At 48.8% G+C, this 20547-nt stretch overlaps 1 protein-coding gene and 1 long non-coding RNA gene across 4 annotated transcripts in view; both read right to left on the bottom strand.

The window, feature by feature from the left end:
• The window catches only part of HS6ST2 (heparan sulfate 6-O-sulfotransferase 2), a 130605-nt gene extending 124758 nt beyond the window's left edge, over positions 1 to 5847 (bottom strand). Inside the window, exon 1 of the mRNA XM_040572474.1 lies at positions 5205 to 5847. Coding sequence (XP_040428408.1) covers positions 5205 to 5722 — 518 coding nt within the window. The 5' untranslated portion in view covers positions 5723 to 5847. The remainder of the gene's footprint in view (positions 1 to 5204) is intronic.
• A 5019-nt stretch (positions 5848 to 10866) lies between these two features.
• On the bottom strand, positions 10867 to 20297 carry LOC121077551. 3 transcript variants are annotated; one of them, XR_005824141.1, is made up of 4 exons: positions 20202 to 20297; positions 19494 to 19785; positions 14537 to 14679; positions 13028 to 13111 (listed from the first exon to the last, which is right to left on the bottom strand). It is a non-coding gene; the product is annotated as an uncharacterized LOC121077551 (long non-coding RNA). The 3 variants fall into 3 exon arrangements; XR_005824140.1 differs by lacking the exons at positions 13028 to 13111; positions 14537 to 14679 and adding an exon at positions 10867 to 10945; XR_005824139.1 differs by lacking the exons at positions 13028 to 13111; positions 14537 to 14679 and adding an exon at positions 17059 to 19212.
• Between the last annotated feature and the right edge of the window lie 250 nt (positions 20298 to 20547).

Raw genomic sequence — 20547 nt, 5'->3', positions numbered from 1 at the left:
CCAGGTGACAGAAGGGAAACCAACAGCCACAGCAGCACGTTAGCAGGTCACCAGGCGATGCCCGCTGCGCCACCCGCATCTCATCTCGTGGCTCCGAACCGAAACAAGCCAGGTCAGTCACGGAATCCCGCTGATAAACCAAGCGGCGTGGCATCACCCAGGCCTCACAGCACTGCCGCGACCGCGTGGTTATTTCTGCGGTGTTACAGCTGCTGCAGAGGTTTCCTGGGAGCCTCACCCAGGAGCGTTTCAAGGGCAGGCGTGCTCCCCTGCACGCTTTTTTCTGCAGGACCCTCACACCTCGCTTCCAGCCCTTCTCCTTTTCTTTATTTCCACCCTTTCAACTGCCAATTCTGCGGACAAGCGATAACCACCAGATCGTCTAATTCACACATAGCCAGACGGAGAAGTGCCGCCGGGCAGGAGGAAACCTCAGCTGGCCCCACAAGAAAAGCAGCGGTGAGAAGCCAGCCCTGGCACAGACCAAGCACCAGCAAGCAGGGGTTTTACTGCTCTCTGGCTGGAAGGCGCATCCTTGGAAAGAGTTTCTGCTCCATCAGCATCCAGCGGTTTGAAACTGTCCACCTCCTGCCAAAGCTGGAAGGAAGCTGGTCACTAGCATCGGCCCCAGGCCTCGGAGCACCTTGGGACTTCACTAAACCCCTTGTAGGATGAGGAGATATCGCGCCAATTTGCGAGGCTTAACTATTTCCCAAATCCCACTTGGGTTAGCACCGGCGCAGGTGAGCTGGTGGAGCTCAGTCCCTCGCACGGCCGTCCAGCAGCCGCTGTTGAGCGAGCCTCTCCCTCTAGGTTGCAAAACCCCCAAAACAATTTCTGCTACGTGACTTCCCCCCCTCCAGGCAGAAGCAGCCTGCTGGGAAAACCCAAGCACAGGGCCCACCCTGCTCCGGGAGGAGCAGAGATGCCACCAGCATTGCCACTGCTGACGGTAACGCTTGCTGCAGCTAAGCCACCTTCTTCCAGGGGCTCTGCCAGAGGGCCGGCTTGCAAGGAGCCACACACATGGCAAAGGACCTCAGATTTGCAAATGCAAATCCCACCACATTTCCAAGAACACGGGGATTAATCTGCTCAGCCAAAGGAGCCAAACACAGTAAATGCTTCCAGTGTGCTGGAAAACGTTTTAATGCATCTTTTCTTTAGATTTTCGTAAGATGTAATTTGGAAGAGTTTAACCAACGTCAAGGGACAAGGCAAGAACATCCACATGCTGCCAGGGGCTTTTGCCACACATCACAACGATATGGTGCCAGCGTCAGGCTTCCCAAAAACCAGTAACTTGCATCCCTGCTCCTGGTCCAACAGGCTTCTACCAGCAATGTAACATTTCTTCCAGTCGCAGACTTCCTGGCTCCAGGCTTGCTCTCCTCCCAACAGAGAGAATCTCTTCCCTTCAACACCAGCCAGGAGGGACGCTGAGTTAGCCTGACCTTCGCCCACAGCCACATCTCTCACCCGATGAGGGTATGAAGCCACGACACCACTTAAGAGTGCAGATATCAGTATTTGCTCCTATGTCTCATTACATTTGCCAGCCTAACCCCAAGCCCTTTTGTTTCTTACAACGGTGCCGCTGGATTTATTGCTATAGACAAGTTTGGTAGATACCTCCCATAATAATTAGCCAGAGCTGAGTGAAATCTGTTGTGTGATGCTCTCACGCACAGTTACTTTGGATGCTGCTTCAGTTTGGCGTGCCAAAAGCTTTGAGGCTTCCACAATCAATCAAGTGACCCAAGTCAGTCACTCCTGACTAGGAAAAGGCACATTTCTCCTTTCTCACCACTGATGCCAAGCGGCCGAGACAACCCACTCCTTTCTGCCACCACCATCAGCCCACTCCACCAACCTCCCAGGCAGCAAACCCAGAGAGCCCAAAGCATCAGCCCCGCCTGTACCTTCCCCCTTCCCTCTCCCAAGATTTCCGGAGGCTGCAGTGCTGCTGCTCCGTTCCCATCCCCATCAGCTGAAGGCAAAGCCAGCTGCAGGGAGAGGCAGCCAGGAGGACGAGGAAGAGGTGAACAGCCTTCAGCACTGATGGAACAGGCGGCAAGCAGGAAGGAGGCCGACAGAATACGCACCCTGATGGGATAGGGGAGGAAAAAAAAAAATCCCTTTCCCCCCCCACACAGACTTATGTTCCTCTACGGCAAGGAAGGCCTGAAGGAAAAAAAAGGTAGCTCTGTTTATCTACTTACTTCATATTAAGCAGCGCAGGCACCACTAAAAAGAAAAGCAAATTTGGGCAATCTACATGCTTAGAGAAAGGAAAGTATCATTGTGTTAAATCCAAAATAAAAACCTATCACAAACAGCCACCCTGAGTACTTCTACCCCAGAGCAGCAACCCTGCAGTTCCTAAAGAAAACACAAGCAGACTACTGATGAGAGAAGAGCAGAGGCTGAAGAAGGAATGCTCCAGCCAACTAGATTCCTCACGGGCACAGCCCCAAGGCTGATCCCATCACATCATACCATGGTGATGCTCGGGTACCTGGTGCTGAGCCACAGAGATCCCAGACTGGGCATCTTCTGGACTTCCTAAACAAAGGCTCAACTTTTAAACAAATGCAGAGGCTCCTAGGGAATGGTCCAGCTAATCACCAATCTAACCAGCCTCAAGAGAAGTAGACTCCCCATGCTCCTCATCACAAACCTCCACGCAAAGTAATCACGCATAAATGCAAGCTAAGACGTTTGCTGGAACAACCACCTCTCACTTGGCTATTCCCAAACAAGGCTAGGCAGCCCAGATGTGGTAACTACAGACTGCGTTATAAAGCTACCGAGTCATTCAAACCACCCTTAGAGCAGGTGCCCATTTTTTAATCACCTTCGACTATAAACACAGGAATTCCCATCCTTGCCTAGCCAAGCTTCACGTGAGGAAGCTGTGGTCCTCTGCTCCTGACTGAACCCCGTTCCCTGCCCTGACGATGGACCCCAGCCAGGCCTTGCACCCCTCCTTCCTCCTCCAAGCTGCGCCCTTCACTCAGGACTCAAGCAGAGAGGGATTTTTCCCTTCCCTCCCTGCCAGTACCGTTCAGGCTTCCCCCAATGACCACAGCACAGGAACAGCCAGGCTGGCCCTGCTCAGAGCCCCAGCCAGCCAGCACGGCTCCTCTGCCCAGACACCCTCATCCCACACCTACCACTACTCTGAAAGAAGTCATTATCTGCCCAGAAAGTGCTTAGATGACTGTTACTGGCACTAGGAATAGGTGCTACTTAACTAGTTGTCAACCGAATGTTGCTAAATCGAGAATGCAAAATAAAATTAATCACGAGACGTTACAATGTGTAGGAAGACTTGAAGGGACCATTGTTCGTTTCAGAACGTCTCCTGCTGTATTTTTAAACATCTAGAAGTTGCAGTCCAAATAATCGCCTGTCAAAACATTATTTGGGAGAACAACTGTAGCTACTAAGCAACCTGCGTAATTAGGTTATTAAAAATGCAACATGATTTCAAAACAGGCTTTTATAGAGTAGACCTACACCTAACACAAAACCATCACAGCTTCATTTTCATCCTTTTCAGCTTCCATCCCAAGTCACAAGGCCTCAGGACCTCTCTACGTCGGTTGTGATGACACACACGGCATTGCTGGACGAGGAACCGTCGCTGTGAGCTCCTGGGAAGGTACATGCAACAGTTCTGTTTTGACTCAGAAAAGCATGTTTGGTAATCCAAAAAGGGGGGGGGGGGGGGGGGGGGGGGGGGGTAAATCAGCCAAAGCCAAAAGCCACAAACAACTCAGCTCTCCAAGCCTGGCATTTCCTTCTGCCTAAGGTGGCTGGCCGAGGATGAGGACAGGACGAGGACATTTTTCCAGAGGGCAGGACTAACCCTGAGCACAGAGGGGACCCTGCGCAGCGAAAGGACTCCGTGCCCCACAGCTACAACTCTGCAGACCAGGCCCATCTCTAGGGGGAGAGAAAGAAAGATCACTTGAAGATGTTTAGCGAAAGAGACATCACGTTACGCGTTTCCATTTCTGCCGGCAAACAATGCATTTACATGACAGGTAAAATAAACTACACAGCCTGGGAAACTGGGAAGATAATGTGCCCAGAGGGCAAAGAATTAGTTCCTGATGTTTGCAAATGGAGTGCCACAAAAACGAGACAATTAAATTTTAAGGCAGTAGGGAAAACAAAAGAGCGAGAATCACAATAGCTAAGCCTCATGAAGAGCTTCATCTAGGCTACAGGAAGATAACGACGCTAACCATTTTTCTACTAGATGGCAGTGTGGTGTCACGCTATATAAAAGGAATTCTATAAAGAAATCGCACTCTATTTCAACTGGATCTGTGCTTAGACTTGACTTCAGACAGCATGATATATAACAGTACCCTCATTGTAAGGGGACCTGCCATTAATCTAACAGCGCAAGAGGAGTGATACCCTAGTTTCTAATTTCCCAGCAAAGCAATGCGAAAAGACACTGAAACCCCGAGCCGTTCCGCTGCACGGTGCGGCTGCACGCACAGCTGCACGCACAGCCGCGGACAAGCTCCGAGGTGGGTTACAACCGAAGGTGTGCTGCCACCGCACCGCTCCGGGAGCGCACGGGAAGGAAGCCCTCGCCGCTCGGAGAACCAGCCAGCCGGGCTCTGGAAACGCAGCGGCAGCCTTTAGGCAACCAGACAGCTACGGTCAGGTTAGGTCAGCAACTTCTACGGGAAGCGCAGGGATGAAGAAAAGCAGCGCCACTAAAATCCAAAAAGGCAAGCCCAAAATAAAGGAGATAGGGCTGGAGGACAACGGCAATACTTGCGGGCGATATTCAGTCCTAAGAATAACCTTTAACTCGCAAGGCTGCCGTTCGCGCAACCTGAACTTCAGCCCTAACGGCACACAGCGGCTCCCAGTTCCTCCTAACACCAGCATTTCTCTCTGGGCACCAGGCTCAGCACGCTGAGGCTGAAAAGCCCCGGGGCACAGGGGCTGCTCAAGGGACTCGGGGAGCCCCGGGGCAGCCGGGCCGGGGCCGGGCAGCACCGTGCGAGGGGCTCGCAGCTTCGGCCGGCCGCCGGCGGCCCGCGGAGACCTTTAGGACGGCGGCAGCCCGCGGGCCGTCCCTTACAGGCGGCCGGCTCGCAGCACGGAGGGGCGGCAGGCTTCGTTCGCCCCCGCCGAGGCCCCGGGAGGAGGGGTGCGTGGGCTCGGCTCACCTGGAGGGCCGGAGCCGCACCTCCTTCTTGCTGTCCACCACGGAGGGCACGCAGTTGGTGAGCTCGGTCCAGTCGGCGTGCAGCCCGCAGCTCCAGCCGGTGGAGAAGCGGGAGAAGAGCCAGGTCTCCCGCTTACCGGGCCGGTGGCAGGTGCACTTCTTCTGCCCGGCGCGGCACTCGCACGGCTGCTCCAGCTGGATGTTGCGGACCAGGTGGCGGCCGAAGGTGGTGCCGCCGGTCTTCTGGATGTGCAGGAAGACGATCAGGTCGTCCCCCTTGATGTTGAAGTCCACCCGCCGCAGCAGGTCGCCGGCGGAGAAATTGAAGCGCGGCACGAAGCGAGCCGGCGTCTCGTCCTCCGCCCGGTACGGGTCGGCGGCGGCGGCGGCGGCGGGGCTGAGGGCGCGGAGCCGCAGGAGCTGGCACTCGGTGCCGGGGCACACGTACTGCAGCACGATCACCGCGAACAGGAAGAGCATCACCAGCGCCAGCAGCACCTTGTGCGACCGGTCCTCCATCGTCGCCGGACGCGCCGCACATCGCCGCCGCTCGCTCACAGCCGCCGCCGCTCGCTCAGAGCCGCCGCCGCCTCGGGGGGCAGCCCCGGCCGCGCTCCGCCGCCATCGCCCCTCCGCCGCCGCCGCCGCCGCCACCGGCCCTTCCCGGCAGCCCCCGCGCCGCCTCCGTTCCCCCCCCCTCCCGACTCCCGGCACGGCTCCGCCCCGGGCTCGGCTCCGCCCCGGGCCCGGGCACGCGCTGCCGCCGCCTCAGCGGGGTTCTGGCAGCGCCGCCACGGAGCGCGGTGCCCCGGCGGGCGAGGGGCGGCTACACCGCTGCCCCGGGCCCTGCCGCCTTGCCCGGGGTCCTGCCCGCCGGTTCGGGTGCCGGGGCAGCGGTTGCTCGACGCCCCGGGTGGCTGCAGGCGATCCGGTGGCAACTACGCGTTCTGAAAATAAACACGAGGGCTCCGCGGGCTTGTGGCGGGCCGACATCCCGTGCACATCCATGTGCAGCCGGTGCCCAGCCCTCCTGCACCCGCCGGGTCGCCTCTCAGGCCTGGCGTCCCGGTTCGCACCCCGACGCCTTGCGCCCAGCTCTCCCTCTCCTGTTGCTTCTGCCGCCCCCGTCCCTGTCAGCCAAGAGCTGAATTTTCTAATACACACAGCAGCCAGCACAGGAAATAATTTGATGCCGCTCTCCCAGACCTTCATCCATCATCAAAAGAAAAAAAAGAAATGGCCTACCTCCTTTCTCCTCCTCTCAAAGGGCTCCTGCAGTCCACTTTAAGTAATTTCACCGGCTACGTGCGGTGTTCGGAGGGGATGTCTTTATGGTTTTTATCCTTGAGCAACCTATCCTGCCTTTCCTATTTTTTTTTCCAGTTGTCTCAACTATTTTTGAAAACATTTACACTCACAATAATAGGCAATTTTATCACAAAGATTCTAGGCATGAGAACTACTGAGTTAATTTGCTTCTGTTTATATCTGTCTCTCCAAAATGAATGGATTGCACCATTTAATGAAAATGCTGTGTTCTGAAATTCGAGCTTTAAAATTATAAAGATGTTGCTGTGCTTTATATCCATCAGTCTCTCACAGTCATTTATTTAAAAAAAAATACATTTGCCTCCAGCTTTATTTATTTTACATTACAAAATAACGAAGATGTGTGCTGGGTTAAAACTGCTCCTGAATGCTAATACGTGAGAATTAAAAGGAGGGAATAATGATGGCCTGATGTCTACACTAAATTAATATATACTATAAAAGATATGATGCATACTGGGTTGGTGTTCCCAGCAGAGCCATTATTCTGGAATGGGCTAAACAAACAATGATCATCCTTTCACTGATGAGTGATGGTCTCCAGTCTGCTGCCTCCTCACCCACGGTATGCAAATGATGCTCCCTAGCTTTGATCCAGGGGCACAAAACATTAGCTTAGGCACTACAGAAGTGAAATTCACCCCGAATGAGATAAAAATCTGCGGTCCCCCGTGGGTAATGCGCTCCCTGGTCAGGCAGGGGCATGCTTCTGCTGGTACAAAGCAAGGAGCTGCTTTAAAAAAGGAGTTAAAGGGACAAAGACAGTATGAAAGCAGGGTCGAGCCAAGCTGGTGCAGGATCTCATCTTGAGCTGACCCCTGTTTACCTGTGGAAACTTTCTGAAAGGCAGGTGCTTGTATGTAGAGGCACCAGGTATTGGCCCAGAGACAGATGAGTACAAAGCCTTCTGCCTCGAGCCCTAGATTGATGGTTGCAGCTTTTGGAAACTCTTGTTAACTTTTCATGTGGGACAGATTATCACATCCCTGTCGCTTTTTTAAAGACCTTCACAGCATCTGAATTTCACTTCCGCTTTTGGTTGACAAATGGTGACCGCTTAACCCTAGCAAAGAGAAAAGACCCATCAGCTCTGCAGTAAGCAGGCTGCCAGAGTGCAAACCAGAGCTTTATTAGGCATTAACACCTCTAGCTCATAGGAAGGATCACGGTTTCCCGTCCCCCAGCATCAGCCGCACTGCAGAGGCCCGGGCAGGGCCTGCAGGCAGCTCTGAGCCCTGCGGGCAGAGGGCAGGACTGGGCTGGGGACGCCCCGACTGCTGGGGAACCCGCAGCTGCCCCCCGTGTCATGAAAATAGCATATGTATTCCAGCCACAAACCCACCTGCCACCAGCCCAACAGCTACTGCTTTCTCTCAGAGAATGGTCTCTCTCAGCTGGAGCAGCTGATGGCTAAATGGGTTTGTGGTGAGCGCATTCAAAACCTCTCTTTCCAAAGTGGTCCTCAAAGTGATGGGGCACATGCTCCAGCCTTGTCCTCCACTAACCCAGAAGAAGCTGTCCCCATCCTGCTTCCACAAGATTTGTAGAAACAGGTAGATTTTCTTGGCTGTCGAGGCTGGGTGAAATTGGATACCAGGGTCAAAAGATGTTAGTGGGGTCAGCTAGGCAGCATGAACACACCACCCTGTTTCCTGAGGAAACAAGGTTTAGAAAGAGTAGAAAGGCACAGAGCAATGAGATCTTCTGCAGGCAGGGCACTGGCATCACATGGGAGGAGAAGCAGAGACAAGAGCAAGGAAATGCCCAGGAAAGAACCAAAGGAATGCAATCATGGGAGCTGGATAGAAACTTCGCCAGTGCCTCACAGAATAAGGCCCTTATCTAGAAAAAAGGTATGCAAATAAGTAAAGGCACGGAGCAGCAGGGTGATGAGTAAAACTAATTAGAAAATGAGGCTTGATTATTCATGGACTTGACATATCAGAGAGCAGCTAATCAAAGGAATAATACAAGTTTGCATATTCTTTGTAACGTGGGCATCAAAGCCCTCAAAGCCTCTCTTCTTGTCACTATGGCATCGCCACTGCTCATTCCTAAAACCAAGCACACTCGATGAGAGCATAACGTCTCACTCTGAATAACGCGATGCATCTAGGAGAGCTTGGAGTTTCCAAAAGCATGTCTTTTCTTTCCAGCTATTGAACTCATCTAGCAGTTACCTCTCCCTATAGATCTTACCTTCACAAATACAGACGTTGCTCTAAGCTCTTTGGATATATGGGAAACTGGACAGCCTTTAAAGGCTGGAGCCAAAGGCCTAGAAACAAGAGACCTACATGAAATTGGAAGATAATCCTTTACAGTTTCATTTTGCTGCTGACTGACTATTAAATAAACTTTGTAGAAATCACGCTTGGGACAATGGGCTTGGTAGGAGGTACGTGCATAGTATTTGCTGCGTGCATGAAGCTTTCAGAAGTATCTCTTTCCCAACACATGGCCTCAGAAACCATCCATCCAGGCTGCTCATTTCCATGTACCAGCAATTGGAGCAGGCCAAAAGGCAGGCTGCCTTTCAAGTTTTGAGGTATAAGCAGATTTTCAGTTTTACACACAGGACTTAGTCTTGTGAAAGATTTCATAGGAGGACCTGATGAGGGGCTGGACACGTACCAAGCTTCCGGGCAGCAGTCAGACGCTGAATGAATGATACCATCTCATCACCACTGATTCTTATCCCAGCATGAAATTGGCTGAGAAACTGCTGAAACATCTAGTTCCCTTTTGATGAGGACAGCCTGGGACAACTCCAGGGAACAGGATCCATGGGGATGAAAGGATTCTTTCAAGTATGCCTCTGAATCAGTGGGAAAAGTGAGAAGTTGGGACGGCTGCACTACTACTCCTGCCACTGTTTGCTTGTCTGAATAATTACAGTGATGGGTATATTAATTCCATCTGGCATCAGAGCCAAAGAGCAACCAGGCATTGAAAGAGATTACTGGTAGAGGTGTGTGAAGCACCCTCTTCAGAGGTGCTTACGAGCAGATTAGCAGGCATTAGAAAGGGTGTGAGCCAGCAAAGCACAAGGCTGCAGACCATATGGCCCAAGCGACATTTTGTGCCCTCTCCCAGGAACATATTGGGGCTGCTCTGCAATGGCAGTTTTGCAAAACACTCCTCCTTTCAAATATCCCCCGCCCCTTCATTCATTCTCAGCATGGACTTGCGTGCCGGCACAGGGCTGCGAGGGGATGGACTGAAAACTGCGCACACAAACCATGAGGTCCCCACCATCTAGTGGGTAATATAAACCTGGTGGCTCTGACCTACTTCATATCAAAACCTGCAGCATTTGCCCAGTTAAGGTAGCTAAGAGTCTAACTCAGATAATGTGGAGTGGTCTTCAGCAGCAGTTTCACACTGGAGAGAAAAGCTATAAAGAACTCAATATTTGTTGCATCTTTCTAAAACCAAGAGGGAAATCATTTTGTGTGGCTCTGAAAGGAGCAGTGGGAAAAGGGACAATATCACCGAATATTATTTCAATAGACAGTCCTGTGTGGAGTAAATACAGTGGGATTTAGTCCAAAGGCATTCAAGAAATCTAAACAGTGTATGAAATCTGTCCTTCACAGTGAAAAATATACCAATTAATTACATTGGCTTTGAAAACGATTTAGTTAAAGCAGTACCACCCTTTTGCCTGGACACTCTTCAATCTAAGAGTAGTTAATATCGATTTAACTTAATTTGGAGTCATTCTGTGTACAGATTGCACCTAAGATGCAGGATAAATATTTGCTTCTTGAAACTGATGCTGAATTCAGGCACCACAGTCTTGGGGGATTAACCTGCATGAGAGGGGATCACATGCAAAAGCAAAAAATCACAGGAAGGTCTTAAATTTCCACAGATGGGTTCTTGCAGTTACCTAATTTGCAAAATGAATGAAAAAAAAATAAATGAATGCAAAGTAAAAAGAATCCTGAACATAATCAAATTAAAAAAAAAAAAAAAAAAGGAAGCTTCGGGGCCAGCTTCCTACACGGAGCCTCCCAAGCAGCAGCACTGACGCATCTTCAGGGAGCAATCTCATAGTCCAGTGAAACAAAGAAATGCTCATTTCACAGTGAGATTTTGCAAAAGCAGATTTACCAGGGATAGCAAATAAATAATTCACAATTTATGAAGATGTGAAAATAAATTTTCTTTCTTTTATTTCAAAGCTAGTGCTGCAAGGTGCAAGAGTGTGTACAGCAAACATTCCCCTCTAAATAAAAATGAGGGGCAAGGCAAGACTTCCACTTTCCAGATATGTAAAAGTATTCCTAAAAAAAAAAAAAAAAGAAAGGAAAGAAAAAAAAAGGTCACCTTTCTCTCTGTCTTTCTCCTCTGCCATCACAAATCCACAAGGAAACAGAATATTCATGCCATATTACACTGAAACTTCTGGAATAAAATAAAAATCAGTGTTTAAAATCTGGATGTTACCACACAGATTTCAGCAGGCAAACCCCAGCTGGACTGTACGTAAATACAGAATATTGAGCACAACACTGTCTTGTTGCTTCCTGAGAATGTTTAGGGTTCACAGTATTACAACACTTTGCAATAACTCAAAGGAAAAAAACAAACAAACAAAAAAACAGGAAGCTTGAATTTATTCCTCCTGATCCCAAATTCTAGCCAGTTGGGTCAGATGGTCCCAGGGCCATGTTTTACTAGGGCTGGTCTGCTGGTCAGCCTGTGGTTGCATTACCAGAGGCACAGGACACTCTTTGAATCCCGGCTTTGTGGGAGACATGCTTGCTGCCAGTCCTGCATGTGCGGTAGCTGCCACTTCTCCAGATTAAAATAGTAGCAGCTATTTTAATCTGCTGTTGGAATACAGCTGAAGAAATTCCTTGCAATGACTTTCTTCTCTTCCTAGCTGACTGAGCAGCATGGCAGGGAGGGCACATGCAGTTAGCAACCCCTGGCCAGGTCCGTCCTTGCCCTGGACAAGAGAGTTGTATTTTGAGGAGCTGCTAGAGATGGTACCCACTCTGTGCTGCAGTCACCCCTCTGGCCAGTGAGCAGTGCAGACTGCCCCCTTCTCTGTCTGAGCCTCCTGCTCAGCATTTTGAGGTAGGTTTGGGATGCTGCAGGCCCCCAGGAGGGGTGGCTGGGGACCAGCAGCAGCCCCACCACAGCCCTAGCTTCCCCTCTTCCCCCGGTGCCAACCTGAGCTATTTGTGTCCTCCAGGCTGGGGGGTTGCACGATCGAGCATTTGCCATGTGGTTTGTAAAATCTTAGCAAGAAGGCTTAAATAAGAGGAGCTAACAGATGACTTCTTCCTTGTCTTGGACCTTTGTTAACTGCTAATTGATCTAATCGGGAAATAACTGGACAGAGGAGAGAGGGTTAATGCTTTTGTTCCTGCTCAGCCGTGGGTGGCAGGGTCTGCTGATGTTGCGTATGCACCATGCTATACACAGATGCTGCATTACAGTACGTTACAGTAACATGAATTACCTGTGCAAGGAAATGGTGAAGACAGCAATTATTTTATTGCATAGGACTGATTCCATTCCTTCTCCTGCCCATCTTCCCCTGTTAGGGATAAGTGACATGTAACATGCTGTGCACTAAGGGGTGTATGACAGCACCTCTCAGCATCAAAATTCAGCACATCTCCTACAAGGAAATGCATCCTCCAGCTTCACAGAACTTTTATGAACCTGACTAGGTCCCAGACTATATTTTTATATAGCAGTGGTAAATTCTTGTAGTTGTTTGTGTCTGAAAATACTTGGGAACAAATTGATACACTTCTGTATACTCTTCCAGACTACCTGATTGATGGCTGTTCATATTCTTAGCAGACTGATCTTGGACAGCTTCAGACTCGGGGTCTCAGCCCCTATCTAGCAAAAATCTCTTGGCTGAGGAGACTCGCCACTGACTGTTGGACCAGCTCCACACGCTTACGTGAGCTGAGGAGTTCCGGGAGCTCCCTCAAACTCTGAATTTTCAAAAGCTGGTGATATGACCCTGGAAAAATTAATCTGCCAAAGAGCTGGGACTGCCAATTGGAGGCTGTGACACTAAACAGAACACTGTAACAAACAGAAGAAAAATAACTTATTGAAAATATTATTTTCTTTCATGCAAAGAATCAAACTTTAAATGATCCCGTCTGTCACTTTCATCTGCACCCTGTTCCATTGGCTGGATTTTGCTCATTAAGATAAATTTCAAGCCAGCGGATCATTTTTACCTTCAGGGCTTTGTTGAAATGTAGTGTTTGGGACTTCCTCCCCTCCTCCATTTTTGACAGACATGACAGAGGAATACGCGTATTTCTCTTATGCTGCTTTGCAGTTGCATGGAATGGCTTTGACCTTCCAAAAGCAAAAACACCACATTCAAATTCCTCCTCCTTTCCCCCATGGGATGAGGAGCTGGCCAAACCCCTCCAATAAAAGTTTCCCATTCGACCTTGTATCATAAAACCCTCTTTTCTTTATTACTCCCTCTCCTCAAAGCTTCCCCAGCAAGCCTCCAGCCCTTTAAAAACTTGCGCTGGAGAGCTTCTATGTTGTGCAAATGGTTCAAATGCCTTTGTTTCTTCCCTGAAAAGACATAAAAGAGATTTGTTGGATTCCTTACCTCATAACCAAACACAACTATATACCGTGCACTTTGCATGTTACAGCTCCCCATGCTTTCCGCCCGAATGACTTATTTTACTGTAAGTGTAATTAAGCATTGGAATGGTTTCATGAGGGATGGAATAAATCATCCGCCACTTAAAGTCTTTAAATCAAGACTGGGTGTTTTCAGTGGGGTCCTGCTCCATGTCTGGAGCACACAGAGGCTCTCGCAGTGCATTTTCCTAACTGTATTTAATCACACGGTCATGGTCAGCCCGGGTATTGAGGAATTAGGGGATGGGCGGGATGGCCTTTGTCATGCAGGATGTAGGATTAGTTGGACTTAATGGTCTGTTTTGGCCTTTAAATCTATGAATAGAGAAAAGGAAAAAGAAAAACAAAAAAAAAAGAACAAAAGTCTCTATTATAGCCAGCATGTTTCTCCCTTCTGAACGCAGAGCCAGAGGGACTGCAGGCAGCTGGGCTTACAAATAAGTGCTGGAGAAAACCAAGGCACCCCCGTGCCCAGGCCTCTGCACGGAGCCCAGGCAGCCTCATGCAGCCATACCCAAACCTGCTGGGATTTGCTGAGGTCTTACAGAAAACATGAGGCCATGCACAAAGCTCAACTGACTTTCACTTTGTTTCCCTCCCCCTTGATATCATTTATGTGTTTCAGAACTGTAAGTCTAATGCTTTTTCTATTCCTAAATTAAGCTAATTAAAATTTTAATCTGGTAGACATTATCTTATAGCATAATTAGAAGAGAGCTTATAGTGCAGTAATTTGGTTGGTACCAATCCTTTTTACTTCAAATTGTGTTTCGTTAATTGAACGGAGCTTAGATAGGTGCTTGTAAGGTAATAAGCTAACTATCTGTTTTTAACGAATAACTTCATTTTCCCAAGCAACTGTACCTGCTCTGACCCCACGTGCTTTACACCAGAACAGTTTTCCCTTAGCAAAGCATAGGTGATTACACCCATTACAACCTGGGCATTTCGGGGACTGAGGGCACCCCTCGTATGCACCACTGCAGACTGACTCTGTAGCAAACACTAATGATCCTCTTTGGTAAATGACAAACACAAACTCTGCCCACTGACTGGATGATAATATCTTCTTAACCGTGGGTTATTGTATAATTAATTACTCCCAGAGCTTTTTTAAGTCCCAAAGAATCTTTCTATAGACTAGACTGGCATTACTCTGCCATACATTTCAAAGAGATTACTGTTAATTAATTAAACTCATCTGCATACCTAAAACTCAGCTAAACCCTCTACTGTGCCATCTGCTGTCATTTCAGACATGTAGGACTTTCAAACTCCCATAGAAATATAAACAGATTAATGATCTCTACTCAGATATAAAACAATTTCAAAAATAAAATGCCTTCCTACACTTGCAGCAGTGCCCTGCATGGAGAGGGTGTCGGGAGCTGCCCAGGCCATGGCGAGAGTCCTTCTCATGGGCTGTCATCCCACTGGGAGAGAATTCCCCTCTGGGGCTATCGATCTGGTGCTTTCCAAAGACACTAAATTCCCTGAAAGTGTAAATAAAACATTAAACCACAATTTATCTACTCCTGGGACTAAGGCACCCAAAACGGTTAACATAAATCACTTGGAACATTTATGATCTACTGACAGATTTCCCTCCTAAAATTGGAGCCCAACACATGTAAATCTTCACAAACGCTCCTCCAGAGCAGAGCCATGCAGCAGCAGAGCCGACACAAAGGGCTGGGCTGACATCCTTCTGTAGCCCACACTGTGCACGTGGGGCACAAGCGATGCTTGTTGGAAGCGGAGTACCACCCCTAGCCTTTTCACCCTGCGTGGTGTCACCATCCCTGGACACAGCCACCAAATCTGCTCAGGAACCTGCACAATGTCTGAGACCAACAGGGCCGACAGATGAGCTAAGGGCTCTTGTGGCTACCAGAACACAAACAGTGAATAGCAATGCTAGTAAAGAGCCTGGCCTTCCAGTTGGCCAAGACACACTAGCTGGAGAACTTTTTGTCAGTAAACAATTTACAGAAAAAAAAAAAAAAAAGTAGCTTTTTGTCAAAAACAGTTCCACGCAGCAAGAATCCCTTGGATAAGAATTGCCATTTCCCCCCCCCCCCCCCCCCCCCCCCCTGCAATGAAAACAAACTAATTCAAGCATAAAGACTCTTAGTTTTCTACAAAAACATACATGAAAACTTACAAGAGTGTTTGAAAGTGCTATTTGTTCATTTCTGAGGTAGCAGCTGCTTCTGAAAACATGAATATTTTTAGCAGAAGGTTGCAATGAATGTTAAAAAAAAAAAAAGGAAAAAAAATAAGAAAAAAAGAAAAAGAGCAGTTTCTACCCAGCTCCCCTTCAGGAGCTTGTTTGGGATGAACAGTACAACACCAGCTGGTTCACACCCTGCACATTTCCAGCAGGGTCTCTTGTGCAGCAGCCACCTGTGCAGGGATGCCCAGCTGCATTTGAGATTGCAGGGACATGCTCACACCATGGAAGCAAGCTGTAAGGCACAGCATGCCCAGAGAAAGCTTGCAGCATTGTTGGAAGCTTCCTCCCATCTCACCAAACTGAGCTTGGGTGCTCACCTGCTCATTCAGATCTTGTTTGGAAATAGGCACAATATTGCTCCACGGCTCCAAACAGATAGTGCTGAAGCAGGATCACTTTTCTAACCAATAACTCATTTCCAGAGTAGTCAGTAACTCTGCACAAGGTGAGTCCCAGCAGCCCTCCCTGTTTGATTTGCACACTGGTTTTGTTCAGGACGCGGTCCCTGCATTTCCACCTCTCCAACACTGGCATTTTCCAGGCTGGCAGCCAAAGGGATGCTTAGGCAGACATTCATGCAGACAGAAAGCTAAATCTGGTTTGCATTAGACTTGCTCCAAGAGAGGCTGGATGGAGAGCAGTGGCTTGCGTGTAGGCAAGGGGTCTGAGCCAATACATCACTCAGACATTGAGAGTTTGTTTGCACTTTCTGGCAAATGCCATTTGTTTGCAATGAGTGTACCACCATGCTTGTGGAAGGGAACAGTCTCGGCTGACACCAATCCCACCACCTTCCTGCCAGCATTGCCTCTATAGGCGTGCCTCTCAGTAAGGTGCTGATGGATCTGTCTGTACATTCTTGACAGTCGATACACAACATGCATCTGTTATGAAGCAAAAGGTTCACACCCCATTGTATCACCCTTCTTGAATACCCTTTCAGGGCCACTGAAGCATGGGATCACAGCACTGTTGGTGGGGAGGGACCTCCAGAGCCTCTAATCCACCCCCTCCACACCCCAAGCAGGGCTACAGCCAGCACTAAATGAGCTTGGCCACAGCTTTGTTTTGCCAGGGTGTGAAAACCTCCCAAGATGCAGATGCCACAACCTCAGCAGATAACCAAGGATGCACCTCTATCAAAGGAAAAAAAGCCTTTCCTAACACCTAGACTGAGCCTCCTGAGCTGCCTCTTACAACGTCATTTACCATTACCAAGAAGAGTCCAGCTCCATTTTTTCTGCGTCTTCCCTGTAGGCTGCTACTAACTCACCCCTTCACCAGTCTAACCGAGCCCAGCCCATCAGCCAGATCCTTGCAGGCCAGGCACCTAAGCCCCCGAACAAGTCCACAGCCCTCCTCTCCAGTTAAACTGGGATCAGACAGATATGGCAGTACAGGCCTAGATCTTGCTCTGTGCTTCACAACACAAAAGCCACTCCCTTACAGGCAGTCAAGCAAGAACTATCCAAGGCCACCACCAAGGGTGGCACAGGGACCTCCCAGATCTTCTCTGACAGCAGCACTGATGCCTGCCTCACTTGGATGCCTAAAACAGAGACCACTCAGTTATGATTTGCCCATTCACCGAGCTGTCTGAAATCTGCGGCTTGGGTAGACATTAAAGCAGCTACAGTGTCCGGGGCTCAGCAGATGCTCGCTATGTGGTGGCATCCCACCATGCCCTAAAGCATTCGCAGCCTCCAGCCTGAGTAAAGTCCTCCCTACCCATTTAACTGCTTAGTTTACATGGCAAAACAGCTCTGCCAAATGTCTTTGCATCACACCAAACAAGCTTGCCTCAGATTTCAGTGTGATTTGTAATCAGTGCATCAGCCATCAGAAGTGGGTTATTAAAATATCTGTCATGATGAACAATGTAAAATAAATGCAGATAAATTGTATTACTCTGGGTCATTTAGCTTTAAGTGCAACAGTCTCTGTATTTTTTTTGCCACTTAAGCGATATGCAGCATGAAACAGCACAAATAAATACAGATGTAGAGAACATTAGATACACTTTGTAAGAGCAAATTATGCACGTTCACATTTCATTCTAGTTAGATCAAAATTAGATGGTTTTCCTCCATTATCTCAGTGGATACACTAAAAGCCAGTGATTTATGAAAGAAACCAGTGTGAATGCCATTATAATTGATTAACCTAAGAGACTGGTGACCTACTTATAGGTATACAAATATGATTATAATTGTGCAGTAAGTAATTGAATGTTCTGCAGGACTTCTTTATAATGTGACTGTAATGCATAAAAACAAGAGGGAGACAAAGGGCTTCAACCTTGTGCAGCGATCTGCGATCCTAGGAGAGATGCTGAGAGCTTTCTGCTCCTGTCGAGGTGGATAGGTGTTGAGGCCTTGCAGAATCAACCCCCTCCCGAACAGCAGTGTTTCCCATCAATAGACTGTCACTCGGACAGGAGTCTCCAGCACACTTCACAGCTGGGATAGCTTTTGACGCGTTAGGCAGATCTCATCATCTGTGAGATGCTGTGCACAGACCCCTCCCAATCCACCGGTGCTGGAGCACTTTATCAAGTATTTCCTTTGGGTCAAGAAAGGGGGAGAGACAGCTCCAGAAACCACACAGCTACTAAATGAAGCTGTGGGTCTGTGTTTCTAAACCATCCCTTTGCAATGAAAGTCAGCACTGCTGCAGGGGGTTTGGGAATCTGCCAAATTTCGGGTCTCTACCAGCTGTGACTGGGAGCCCACCACAGCTGCCGCATCTGCTAATGGGTACGAGCATCCGTGCTGCCTGTTTTTACAGTCACAGGCAGAACACAGAAAAGCACAAGAGCATCTCTCTGCCCCCCATGGTTTGCAATCCACAGACAAAACAAGGGGCAACGGATGGGGACAGTCCCATATGCCGGCGGCTCATGGGTTGGAGCCCAAAGACCTCACCTAAACCATGCTTATGGTCTTCCAGTACCTCAGCAACGCACATACCACTAGACCACGTACCAGTATCACCCATTGCACTGCTGCTGAGGCTCTCACAGCACTGCGTGTCACACATTTTCCTGCATCTTCTACTGCCAGTCACTTCCTCTGACTTAATTTCTCTGAACTCTTCTGCATGGAGACAGGCAGCAGAGCTAACCTCTGACAATGACACACACGCTAGCTCTCCGCAGAGCAAAATTCCTGATTCCTAATTTGAGTGACTAAATATACTGAAGCCCAGTGATGAATTATTTAAAATCTATACAAATTTTGATGCTACACACAGAATTAGACTTGAACACACCCCTGCAATCATGAGTCTCTCTGCCTAAAGCTCCGCCATGGAAAAGCATCCATTTAAGCCTCCTGGGATAAATGATCTGTTACAGCTCCCTGGACTAGAAACCCTGGAGATGATGTGGAAGCCAGGACTTGGTAGGATGGGATTGAGTTAATTAGCACTGTGTCTGATGAGAGCCATAACAGCATAATGAAACAAATGAATATAAGCAGTCTAAAATGACTCCAGTGGATTGATGGGTGCTTGCTGCTGTCTGTGGTATGGGTCAGGACCACGACAGTGTGTGCAGGGCAATTCATTGCTCATTCTGAAGGAGACAGATAGGGAAGAGGGTGCTAGTAGGGTCACAGGGGGGCTGCAAGACCTTTGTGTGACAAGCTGGGGACAGACAGGTGAGAAGCATTGCTAGCAGCCCCTTGCCACCAGGGCATACCCTGCTCAGCATCAGCCCTGCTTGTGCAGAGCCAGAGCCAGCAAGCCCCAAGTCCCTGTGTAGGGCCAGGTCAGGTCCAGCATGTAGCTCCTGCAAAAGCAATGGTCAGGGATTCACTGTAGCACCAGGAGTACCTGGCTCCCCACAGATACCACTGCACTGGCTGAAGGTGCCCTGTTGCTGCCGAGGAGCCCTGGTAGGGTTCATAGGACCCCCAGCTCCAACGTGTCCTGCCCCAGCCTCTTGTTGAGCTAACACTGGCTATGACCGTGCTCTGCCCTGCAGAAGAGTGGTACATTGACTCCACTGCAAAACACAGATTTAAAACATGTCCCAGAGAAGAGCATGCACCCCACCGCCTGAGGAGTTACCTCTAAATTGTGCACACGAGCGACTGGATGAAGATGGCTGCGCTTGAATTCTGCGTCCATCCTTTCAGATGTCGGCAGCCGCCAAGGGGTGACTGACAGGTTCTGCTTTTTCTTGTGTGTTTTGCATTCCTCTCCATATTCAGGTGTCTGGAAGACGAATACATCGACCACAGCAATGCTGTATTTGGGAGAGGTGTTGGCTTCTCAAGAGTAAATAGTTCAGGAGATTTTTGTCGTCGGCATAAAAATACTGACACTGCCTGTATGGATAGCTCTGTTATCGTGCCTCAGGCTGGTAAAGAAAGCATAAGGAAAGAGAGAAAGCCACAAGTCAAACCTGTACTTTACAGCAATCAGGCTCATCCTTTTAATTTTCAACCTTCTCAAAGCCTAACTTTGACCAGAATGAATTAGTAAAGGACAAATAGAGCTGCCAAGTTGCAGTATTTTGAAGCAGAGAGATGTCTCCTAGCTTGACCAACTATTTCAGCCACCAAACATAACATGCATTAAAGTGACAAAGGATTACAATGCAGAAGAGCATGCACTATTTTTAGTCCATATACAGCCCTATATTTATGTCCACCACAGGGAACTGGAGCTGTGTGCAGCTGATGTATCTAGGCCTGAGCACAGCCTATCTACCAAAAACTAGAGAGAACTGCTGGGGACAGATAGTGACTATCAGCTGAGCTGGTAAAATGATACCTGCAATTTTGCTTAAACAAGAGAAGTAGCTATAAAAAAAAAAGAACACCCTGGCTCTCTGTCCTCTGTTTCAGACCTCTGCTCCTTCCAATTGCAGCTCTGTCAATATAAGTGTAGTGACCAGCCTGCTAATATGGACTGTGGGGCCAAATGAATCTCTACAGGGAGCACCTGTGCCCCTCTCATTTCCTCCACAGACAACAGCTGCTCCTCCTTCCTAAGTGCTGCTTTGAGCAACAGTCCTGCAGTGAAATAATCCCAGCTTCAAGTCTGTTGCAGAAATTAAAAATGACTTGCTTTTAGTTGGATGCAAGGCTTACTAATTACCCAGCAGTATTCGGGTGGC

Source organism: Cygnus olor, chromosome 13 (genome assembly GCF_009769625.2).
Source record: "Cygnus olor isolate bCygOlo1 chromosome 13, bCygOlo1.pri.v2, whole genome shotgun sequence".
Lineage (NCBI taxonomy): Eukaryota > Metazoa > Chordata > Aves > Anseriformes > Anatidae > Cygnus > Cygnus olor.
The sequence above is the reverse complement of the archived record's forward strand: the minus strand, read 5'-3'. Positions and strand labels throughout refer to the sequence as shown.